This window comes from Cucumis sativus, chromosome 6 (assembly GCF_000004075.3).
Source record: "Cucumis sativus cultivar 9930 chromosome 6, Cucumber_9930_V3, whole genome shotgun sequence".
Classification (NCBI taxonomy): domain Eukaryota; kingdom Viridiplantae; phylum Streptophyta; class Magnoliopsida; order Cucurbitales; family Cucurbitaceae; genus Cucumis; species Cucumis sativus.
This window is the reverse complement of record NC_026660.2, coordinates 9,945,493-9,957,556: the sequence shown is the minus strand read 5'-3', so window position 1 is coordinate 9,957,556 and position 12,064 is coordinate 9,945,493. Positions and strand designations below refer to the sequence as shown.

Here is a 12,064-nt window from a genome sequence, read left to right as displayed (position 1 = left end):
TCTCACCATAGTCCAAAATTGTTACCCAAACAAACAAAGCAAAGTTTAAGAAGAAGAAAAAAACAATAATTTTTGAAAAAGTAAAAGAAAAAGAAAAAGTTAAGAATAGATTGGTTGAGGAGTGTTAGATAGGGTTTAGGGAGGTGTGGTAGGTCAATTCTATTATTTTGTCTTTTCAATGGGAAATGTAGAGTAATAAAATGAAATGGTAGAAATGAAAAAGTGTTGGAATTGGAATAGTATGGTATGTTACTAAAATTAAAATTAAAAATTGTAATATCATCATAAGGAGATGATGGAGAATTAAGAAATATTTGGTGACTTCTCAAAGGAAAGAAAAGAAAAATGGGTTTGTTTTGTATTAAAAAGGGACAGGGATCTCAAGTCTTTTTATGTGGGCTACCACCACCATTTGTCCCTTTTATAACAAGCATTCTTATTTCTTTCTTATCACTTTTTTCTTTTTTCCTCCCTCCTATGGCCCCCACTATGATTTTGTCCTAATAAATATATATATATATATATATATATATAATTCTTTGTTTTACTTTTTTTTTTTTTTTTAATATTATGTATAAAGAGAAGTTATTTGAATATTAATATATCACAAAGATTATGATTTCCTATTATATTATTTACTACTTAAATCATTTCTTATTAACCATGTATTAAAAATATGATATACTATGTATGATCATAAGAGATTGAGATCCACTTACAACTCAATCTTTAAAACCAATGTTAAACATGTATGAAGTTTGAAAATCATACCATTTCTTTAATATGTATAAATACATATATTAAAATAACAAATCTACTTATAAATAAGACTTAAAGACATTATTTTTATGTCATTGCAATTTACAAATTAAAAAGAAAAAAGAAAATATTATTTAAAAAATATGGTTTTCAATGGGTGAAAGTGACAAAGGGTTTATAGAGTGAAGAAATATACTTTACATTTTTAAAAGCATTGTATCTCACCTTATTTAGAATCATATTCCATTCTATATCATTGAATTTTTCATTAGCTAATTTTATTCCCTAACGTGAATTTGGTTTCTATATTTTACTTCTTCTTTTTCTTGTTTAAAACATTATTATTATTTTAAAAATATATCCTCAATAAAAAGTGATTTGAATTGTTGTCGGTTACGTAAAGATCTAACTTATCTTATAAACATAAATTTTCATGCCATTAAATTGATGTTTGATTCAAAACTTTTGAAAATGATGTGTTATATATTTGAATGATATATCGAATAATTATCATTCTTAAAATTATCAAATTACTAAAATTTATATATTTTTATTTAAAAGAAAAAAATGATGAATTATAATTTATTTTAGAATTTTTAAAAATTAATTTGAACGTCTAAACCAATCTACTAAATTATTGGTTGTGAGTTATTAGAAAATGAGATATTTATATAGTTTGGCATTAAAATGTGGCCGATTTTGAGGCTGTGGGGTGTAACAATCCATCTCTTCAAATTGTATTTTCTTTTTCTTTCTTCCTTCTTTTATTAAAAGAAGGAAAAACGAAAAGTTTAGATGAAGATGAAGCTATGTGGAAAATGACAAAAATTTTACTCAATAATGAAATGTATATATTTTTGTGTTGCGTCGTTGAAAAAGATTCCATTATTTGTTAAAATAAAATTATCATTACATCAATAATGATGCATGCTTAAATAATTAATTTTATTATTTTATTACAAATTAAATTTCAAATAATAAAAAAAATAAGTCAAACTTATTACAAATATGATCTTAACATGTTATCTTTTATTTGGATGATAACAATTGGGACCCTAGACTTTTAAAAATAATTAAGAATAATTAAGAAGTTTGGATGAGAAATGATAATGATAAAAAGATGAATTTTTAAAATTTGAATTTAAATTTAAAATGTAAATGTGTAATTTTGGGAAAGCGCTGCCCGACCCTCTTTAATTAATTTATATAATTAACTATTATAAGTTATCAAAAGCGAAGCAATGGGTCTCTTTTCATTGGCTTTGGATTGCTCTATTTTGTTAGTTACGTACTTGAAGTGAAGGCTAAGTATTTCCAATCAAATTCCAACACGTGGCTTCACTTTAATATTTCCTTTATTTTTTATTTTAATTATTTTTTGAAATGTTCATATTTTAGTAATATAACATAAAAGACAAAAGAAGGAGGGGAGAAATAAAATGTAAGGTCGTTTTCTCATTATTGATGCTAACCCATTTGTTTCAAGCTTGAATTTTATACCATTTTTTTTTTTTATAAAAACTTTGTTGACAAAAAATAAATTAAAGTAGTGTAGTCGTGGAAGAAAATTTTCTCATTTTTTTTATAATAATTATTTAACAATGTAACTATTAATATAACTATATATATATATATATGTATATATATATCAATTTAATTATAGTGCTAAAGACTATGAGTAGGATTGTACCACTTACATCTCACAAACTAATATAACAATTACAACAATTAAAACTCTCATTTATAAACGGGTCCATATTTAGACCTTAATTAATATTATTTAATTTCATACCCATATTAGGTTTAGCCTCTGATTTTTTAAAAAAAAATAAAATTGAGAGTTGATCTAGGTAAGGCCTAAATTCGAGAGACGACATAATTTGTGTTTGAAAAAAATTCATAATCTTAGGTTTTGGACCCACTAGACAAATAGGTGAATATATATTAATCATGAAACGACTTAAGTTGTGTTTGGTTTAGCCATCCTACAACCTCGAACATTGTAACTATCTTGAGATTGTTGATGTTACAAATAACCACAAACGTGTTTTAGGGAAATAAACAAAACGTCTAAGAGAAATGGTAAGTAATTATCTTCTATAGAGAGATTCGATATTACTACATTCTCTCTAAGAACTTATACAACAAGGTATAGTAAGTAAGCTCAATATCATATTGATGAATTAAAAACTCTTACACACGTTAGCTTAGAAAATAAGATATCAAATTAAAAAAAAAAAAAGTAGATATCGTTGAACAAATTTACAAAAGACATGTAACGACAAAAGATTTGTGCGAGTTTTTCATGCAAAGAAATGGATGCAGTTAATCATTCAAGGACGGAAGTTGATTTTTTCCCTCTAAATTAAATTAAAGTAATTAATATGAAAGTTGAAGTATGAAGTATTATATATATTATATGTATAGAGTTGGTTCCACCACTATTATTTTTTGGTTTGGTCATTAATGAGTCTTGAAATCTAAAAGGAACAGCTTTTTATTAATGTTAAATAGGAATAAGGATTTGATGATGATGTAAGTAGACACTCAACCATTGAAGAACATACATACAAAATCATTGACTTTGATATCTATAATTAAATATTTATTACTTTAATTTAATGAAGAAGGCCCCATTCCCCATTTAAGTAAAGATTAATTTTACAATAATATAAAAGTTTTAGGTTTGTTTTATTATTATATTGAGTGTCATAATATTTTAAAGAGTATAATTGAGGGTGATGGGAGTCTCACCCCATAATCATTTCCCCTCCCATTAATGACTATTTAATTATATCTTATATTATTGGGATTTAAAATGTATGTAGGAGATCATAAACCATGGATATGGAATAATTCACAATCACTATTTTCTTTTCTCTCTAAGTTATATATCAACCACAAATCTGCTCAATAATGATGATAAGTGTAGATCTATGTTTGAATGAAGAAATTAACAAAAAAAGAAAAGAATTTGATTGCTTTTGGGTGTAGCTAAGGTTTGTGGGAAATAATTAAGGACAATTATTTAAAGGGTATTTCTAATTAATATAAGGTTTATCCAATATTTTGTTTCTACAAAACTGTATGTCTCATCTCATCTTTATATAAATTAAAACCCAATATCTTTGAGGGCCAAAATAAAAAAAAGATAAATAAAACTATTCCCTCCTAACTTTTTACCCTTTCCCCTTCTTACATTATTATTCTTTTATTTGGAGGGGATAAAATCCCAACCTTACTCTTCCATACCAAATTTTATTAATGATTAATATAACAAATATTCACTATGATATATTCTACCAAAGTTTAAGATTAAATGTATATCATGAATTTTTTAATTAATTATAGAGTTGGATTTATAAATTTATTGTGTTTTATTATTTGTCACATTTAATTGTTTCACTTTAATATATTTAAAATTTACCAATTTACATGTAACAAAATCATAAATGGTAAAGTATTAGTGTAGTAGTTACAATTACACTTTTAAACTTTGAATTTCTTATCTAATAAACATCATTACCATTTTTATCTAAGAATTTCTTTATTTCTTTTAAAAAAATTATTTTCTAAATTTAAATTAAATTATGAAAATAAAGATCATGGAAACGAAAAGAATCCATCTGAGTGATGTCTAAAAAAAGTTCATTTTTTTTGTTGATGTTTAAAAATTAAAAGAAATAAAGAGATAATTGCAATTTAATAATTAGATGGAAAATAATTACAAATATAACACAAACATAACAAAAATTTTATGAATATTTTGAAAAACTAAAAAATAAAAAAAGATTAGGGAATGGTAATTAAGTAATTCAAGATTGGAAATAGGAGAGTGGGGGCAACAATGGTTGAAGCGTAGGCAGTTGTAGTTTTAGTTTCATGTTCTTGCAATTGATTGTGTTTGCTCTTTTGCTTTCTCTCTTTACAAAGGCCCCACTCCCCACCCACCCCCTCACACACATCAAACATCAAACACACAACCATTTATCTTTATATTACCAATTTTTTATCCTTTTTCTTTCTTCTTAATTTTCTTCAACGCCCCTTCACCTCAACATCAATATCTATCACTACACATAATGGGATTCAATATCAAATATCAAATATCAAGATGAATACCAAATATATGTATCTTAAATGCTCATTTACACAAACCCCCTCAACCCCATTGCCCCCACATCTCACTCCATATTTCTTCCCTACATCAAATCAATCTCATCTTCACTATTTCTCCCCCTTTCTTACACGCGCTACCTTCATTTGATTGAGTTACAGCCAATCATGGATGTGTTAGATTTCATTTCGTTAAAACATACACCTAATACTATTTGTAATATAGGTAATAAGTTAAAAGTAACTAGGCGTGTTCTTCATCATTAACTATTAGGTTTCTCTTTCAACTCAACACTATACTAGTTTTGTATATGTTTTGAGGTTTTGAAATAATTATTAAAAGAATACGGATTCCCACTCACATCTACAATGAATATATAAAAATGATGAGCTCCAAACATTATTGTATATTTAGATAAGGAGCTTATGATTATGATTTTGATTTAAGATTATCTCATTTAGAAACATTTGAAGTCTTACCTTACTAAGCTAGCTTAGATCGTGAGAGAAAGTATGTGTTTGAGATAAATATTGTATAGTTTATCTAAAATTGGATCCCAAATAGAATTAATTTGTCTCACTTTTCTTAAAACTTGGTTTTCTTTTAACATTCTGCTCATGTTATCACTCTAGCAGAAACTATTGAGATGACTTTATATTCGATGTGTATTGAATTCTCAACTCTTGACTTTTGTTATACGCTCTTACTTGCCGATCTTACTCCTTTCTCTATCACATCCATTCTCAAAACTCTTGTTATTTACTTTCTATTAGTAGTAAGGACGAGGACAAAGACTAAAAGTCCAAGAATTAAGAAAGAAAAACACATTTTTAAAAGACTAGGTCAAAAATTGGATCATTCGTAACAAAAAAAACTTGACAATGGTTTTCTTCTTCTTTAAGTTCTCAAAATTTTTCCCATAAAGTTTAAGGTATAAAACAAGCCTAACACGTACAACATTTAATAAATTTGATAATGAAAATGGTCAAATCATTGTTAATCATTTTCATGTATGTATAGATTCTATGTTGTGGTTGGAAAATACACATATATATAGAGAGAGAGTTGTTATTAGTGGAATGATGAAGAAGTGAGGGGCTAATAATGAATATAAACATGGGTAGTAGATGTTGATGTGTCAAATGAAGAGTAGAGAGAGTAGTAGTTCACAAGTGTTGGAGATGGTTGGCTTATGCCTTTTTTTCTTTTTTTCTTTCTTTTTTTCTTTCTTTCTTTAAAGACATAACATAATGGTGGCTAAAGATAAAAGAATCCCACATTATCATATCTTTGCCTCAAAAAGCAAACAAACTCCCCACAAACCACTCACCTAGGAATCATATCTTTTCTTTCTTTCTTTCTATAATGTGGGAATTTTTCAATACTCTATCTTTTACATGGAAATCTCAATCACACTAACCTTACTTGGTGCTCTTGCTCTCAATTCTCATCATATTGGGTGGAGTAAGTCTAAAGTTTGGTTCTTTTTTTCTTTTTAATTCTTTATAAAATCAAACACTCCAATCATGTCATTCAAATGTATGTAACCAAATGTAACCACTCCAAACACTCAATAGAAGATAAAAGTAAACAACTACTATTTCATTACTGTTTCAAAAACACAAAACACAACCACTAGTTTTTGTATAAAGGTATGGATTGAAGCCACTTTTTGTGTATAGTGATTTTAAGCGCATTACTTAAAAAAGAAAGTGGTTATAGTGATTTTATGTTACACTTTTAGTTCTAAACTTATGAGTTTTACTTCAATTCAGTTTTTAGGTTCTACAGATTTGAATTGTCCCTAAGTTTTAAGATTTGCACTAGTTTTCATCTCCATGTCTTTTCCAAACAGTCAGTTTTAGTCTTTAAAGTCAATGTGTATTAAATTAATTTAAAATAATAATGAAATGAAATTTTAAATGATTATTTTTAAAAGTAGGAAAAAAATTAAAACTATTTACGAAAATATAACCAAACTTTCCTATTTTTAAATCTAATTTGAAGGATGATTAAAAAGTTTGAGATCTAATTAACTATAATATTTTAATTCTTGATAGAATTGGAGAAAAAAGTATTTGTGTGTGAGAAATTGAGCACCAAGTTTTGTTTGTTCCATGAATGATATGATGAATAGGGAAGTGGCAAGATTTGAGCGTTCATCTTCATCATGTGGCTTCACACATGACTTACCACTCCAATATCCATTATTTTTCTTTCCATGTTCTAATTTAGTGGAAGGCTTTTCCTTAAAACGTGTTTAATTTGGAACTAGGAATTTTAATGGACAGACAAATAATAAATAATTTGAATTATTGTGGTGGAAATTAAAGTGGAAAGCTCTGAGATGAACAATGTTATGTTTTGTTAGTTCAACATATTGAAGAGATGCGTGTAATAATTAGTTAAGTGATGAAAACATTGGATCTGTAGTTATTAGAATTTACATTTTGGATAAAATGGTCCAATTGAAATAAAAGCGATGTTTCAATTTATTTTGTTTTTGGGATGACTATTCTGTGAGAGTGGATGGAGACGTGTGAAAGTTGAAAGTGACAGATGAAGAAAATCACAACTTCGAATGAAATAAAAGAGAAGTGAATGGAGAAACAAAGTTTGGTACAATCAATCAATATACAAACAAATGCATTTTAATTGATTATGGACAATTGGGTCATCATTTGGATGAGGAGAATGGTCCCATTATGCCTATCAACTCTCATTATTTGTAATTTGAATTTCACAACCCACTTCTATTTCTCTATTCTATATTATTATTACTCAATCAAAACACAATTCACTCTTTCATCCTTTCCACAACTATCTTCCTCTATTCAATTCCCCCTTTTTTTTTTCTTTCCCTTTTCCTACTTTCTCATTTCTCACTATTATTCCACTTTCCCCTTTGTTTATAGCATACATACATCATGCTCTCTTATTTCTATTAAACACAATCTCAACCATATAACTATCTTCCCCACACATCACCAATCAACCCAATCAACCCAAATAAAATATATATATTACCATTTCAAATTTCAATTAGACTAACTTATGGACTAATAAACATCGACTATAATAACTAGTTTAGTGCCCCAATCCCCCCAACTTATTAGTGATGGAAAAGTCAAACTTTAAATTAAAATAATTTTGTCTTTGATTAAATCTTAGAAGGAAAATAAAAAAGCGTCATTGACATGTATGAGGATGATTTGCTACCTTTGAGCAAGAATCAAATTTTTACGATTACAAAGGGACAGAGAAGGAAATTGGTGCATTAGCCTGTAAAAAAAAAGCAAAAGTATCTGTCAAATTGTAAAGAGTACCTTTGAAAGTAAAAAATAACTGAGATCTGATACGAATTTACCATGCCATTTTAGCAGTGAAAAGGTTGAATGGGGTGGGGGGTAGGTAGCAATTAGCATAGAGAAAAAGAAGACCTAATTTACATAATATATATATAAATATATATATATATCAGCATCTAGTTGATGGTCTGAAAAGTAAGAAAATTCATATTCATCTCTGATTTTCACTCATTACATCTCAGCTAAGAAAAATGGAGTGGGAAGTTCTGTCATTGCCATCATGGATGAAGACAGAAACAGTGGCAGGCCTGACAACCTGGGATCCACACCTCAAACCCCAACTTATGATGTCTCTCATTAACCTACCAAACAAAAACTCCTTTTTCCTTTTTTTGCTTTCAGATCTATCTCCAACTTCTGAGTTAATAATGGACCCAACCTTATCAACCATTCATACATGATGATGCCCTTCTGGCTTCTTCTGACACTTGTCTTCAAAATTTCCATACATATTCCCATCTCTGACCCGGACAAAAAACTTCACCTCATGTTACATAAGATATAAAGATTTGGTTTCAATACAATATCACTCAATAGTATCAGAGACTGAAAAAGAAAGAATCTGTTTAGCTGCAAAATTGAACTTGACATCCCTCTTCAGGCTTTCAAAGGAATAAATTTTGTTGTATTGAGGTTATATTACACACTATGGAGAGAGCCTTCAGAAGATCTAACATACTAGCTCAAGAAACTTTTCATTTGAACAATCTAGGCAAAATAATTTCACAATAATGCATGTTTATTCATAATGATTTGGCTCAGATAAGCTAGGGTGTTCTAGATACAACTGCAAACTCAGAGGTCGGCTGGTCATGGACTTGATGGGGGTGATTACTGGTGGTTGTTGCCATTGTTTGGTATCTGTTGGGATCCATGATTCTGCATCCTTACTTGTACTGGAACTTGGGAGTGTTTGGAAGTAGGCAGTTATTTCCCATTTGCAATCTGTTATAAGGTAAAATTATAAAAGTTCTTTCAATTTTGTATGAAAGAATTATCCAAAATGGAACAACTGGAGATTTTTAAGGATTGTAGTATAGAAACAGCTAGTAAGACTATTAATGAATTACCAAGCTCTCACCAGGAGGAAGAACCTTGGTTAAAGGTTCTGAGACAGACAGCTTGATCAAGAATGCTCGTAAGGCAAACTCCAGGTCGGAATTTTCAACCTTTGATTCATAAGACTGGTTCACTGTGAGCTTGAAAACAAATCTCTCCAGCTGGACGTTGCTATCACTGTTGGAAAATATAACCGCCACTCTCTCCACCAGTCCCTAGTTGTAGAGGAAACTTCTGTTCAGACTAAGTAATTTGGATACAGAATTATTTCACATTTATTGTTATTTCTTTAGTTTTCTTTTGGTTCATGAAGTTTCATAGTTGCATATTTCAGTGGCAGATATTGTAGTAAAAAACTCTCTGCCTAACAGGATAACAAAAACAGGAGATTGATCATATGCTGTGGCTTCATATATTTTAAGCTCAAACTCTCAATTAAGGCTGAAATCCAACAACCAGAATATGCCCCAAGGAAGAAGTAGTTAATTGATATAAGTTCTATACTCACTAAAAGGTCTACTATTTCTCTGAGATTAATCAAGTTGGATATGCCATATCAAAATTGAGTCGTATATAAACCTAGTTTACGTTTTCAATGGACTTCTCTCGGTCCAAGATTCATTGAATGGAGTTGCATGTGCAAACACAGGTGGTCTTGTACCATGAGAATACTAGTATAAAATCAACCTACTCAAAGCTTATGGTCGTAACATCTAGTCTAGTACCCCAAAATTGAATTTTTGCATCTAATATTTACAACCACAGAACCCAATAGTTTCCATCACTGGATCCAATCAGTAACAGCACTCACTTTTCCTAAAACCAAGCAAGAAGTAGCCACGTTAAAGAACTGGTTCACTGTTCAAGAGTACCCTTGGCAAAAGGACTTGGTTTCAACTTTTAATTCTAAATGGCACATGGGTAGACAAGGAATTTAGGACCATCTTTAGCAGATGGAGAACAAGAATACAAGTGAACGGTCAACCTTTTGGATGAAAGGTAGTAGCCCTGAAACAGTTGAGTGGATGTAATCCTGCAGCTCAGGATGTCGAGCTTTCTGCACAACCGCATTCATGTACCTCCTTCTTTCAAAAGCACCTTCACATAAACCCCACCAATTATTAGTCACAATTCCTATCTTTTCCTTCTTTTATTTAATTCATTGATCACTGAAATTGACTACTGATATCTTATTCCCTGCGGTTGGGAGGAGGTGAAGACCAAAAACTAAAAGCATCTTTTATTAATTATTTGGTAGAAATACAATGAAAAAACTTCATGCAATCAACATCATTTCCCAGAAAAGAAGAAGCAGATAATAGGATCGTAGGCACATAGATTAAAGAAAGAATAGCACCAGAAGGGTAAATGCCTTTGAGGAAAACAATTGATGTAATGGCCACTTCCAAAAAATCACCTAGAATCTGAATAATCTCACCTGCACAAATAATTAATTCAATAGCAGATCTACTTTACTCATATCACCAAAAAACTGAAGATACTGTGGGCTGGAAAAAGTATGGATACAATGGAAAACCTTGAGGTGGTACTTTATTGTCTCTTGAGTCCATTGGCTACATAAGAAGCAAGCGATATGGCCTTTAAGCTAAACGTTCAAATTCTGAGCATAAACATCTAAGCCAATTGCATAGACGATCTCATTTCTCAAGCACAGTCCATTTGACTTCTCTACATAACAAAGCCAATCGTTGCTTCAAGTAAGTTGCATGAATATCAAAGATGATGTTGCATTTTGGATGTTAAGTCAAATACTAAACTGTTCTAGTTATCTAATTACTTTATCTTATTAAAGTTCAGTTCTAATTTCTGGACTTTTCGTAAATATAAGCATCAGTATTCAAGATTTTAATAAGAGATTCACAACATCTTTCCATTTTCTGTAGCTATCAACAGGTTTATTGTAGCTCAACTCACGCAGACAATCATCCTGAAAGAGAGCAAATATTAAGAGAACATAATTCATAGACTTGCTCAACTGTTTATCATAATAACAATGTTCCTAAGTTCGTTCATTTCACCTTCCATTTATTGCCCATTTAGATTAAACCAGACACGTCCTGGAAGCTAAATCCTTTTTCCCTATTTTAGGAAACAGACAAAGGAATCAAATACAAATCCAAAAGACAAGAATGACCCAACAAAATCCCAGCAAGAATCATCAATGAAGGAGAAATTTAACGCAAAATTAGATGGGAGGGAAGGAGATTTAATTATTTCGTTTCCTTTTAATCGTTTCTTGGGTGGGAAAGAAAGAATACAAAGAGTTAAAACTTACAAAACATGGGTCGTAGTCGTTTAAGCTTCTGCTCTGATATCTAGAACTGGAAACTTGGGTTAGCAAAGGGATCGATTCATTCCGCTTCATAATCTGTAAAAATGCTGCGCCATTTTCAGTGTTAAGTTTGAGTTCCGCTTACATTCGGTTTTTTCATAGTCGGTTCGAAAATGAAATAAACAAACCGATTTCTTTTCGGTTTGTTTCAATTTTTTATGTTAAAAAAAAAAAAAATTAACCGTTTACAATTATACTATTAATCTTTTAATATGATTGTTTTTTAAATTATTGTAAACAGTCTCATCAATTGTTTCTTTCTTTTTCTTTTTGTTAAGTTGTACTTTTGATTGGAAGTTGAATATTTCTTTTTTAAAAATGTAATTCTAACAAATCATCAAGGTTTGGAATCGATTGAACAAAAGGTTTGAAGGTGTAATTGTAACAAATCTTACAACTTAAGAATGA

The 12,064-nt window shown here is 29.6% G+C and overlaps 1 protein-coding gene and 1 long non-coding RNA gene across 5 annotated transcripts; one reads left to right on the top strand and one right to left on the bottom strand.

Annotated features, from left to right (window-relative positions):
• Nucleotides 1-8,368: 8,368 nt before the first annotated feature.
• LOC101209787 (DNA polymerase zeta processivity subunit) lies at nt 8,369-11,772 on the bottom strand. Of its 4 annotated transcripts, XM_004145756.3 has the most exons (6): nt 11,600-11,772; nt 10,841-10,992; nt 10,661-10,741; nt 10,289-10,401; nt 9,326-9,518; nt 8,369-9,189 (listed from the first exon to the last, which is right to left on the bottom strand). In XM_004145756.3, exons 2-6 carry the CDS (start codon nt 10,872-10,874, stop codon nt 8,984-8,986), a joined length of 627 nt encoding a protein of 208 aa, XP_004145804.1. In that variant the 5' UTR covers nt 10,875-10,992; nt 11,600-11,772; the 3' UTR covers nt 8,369-8,983. The 4 variants fall into 4 exon arrangements, with proteins under 4 accessions (XP_004145804.1, XP_011656987.1, XP_031743932.1 ...); XM_011658685.2 differs by lacking the exon at nt 10,841-10,992; XM_031888072.1 differs by lacking the exon at nt 10,661-10,741 and having other exon boundaries at nt 11,600-11,771.
• LOC116404730 lies at nt 10,923-11,808 on the top strand. Its single transcript, XR_004217762.1, has 2 exons — nt 10,923-11,021; nt 11,208-11,808. It is a non-coding gene; the product is annotated as an uncharacterized LOC116404730 (long non-coding RNA).
• The last annotated feature ends 256 nt before the right edge of the window (nt 11,809-12,064 follow it).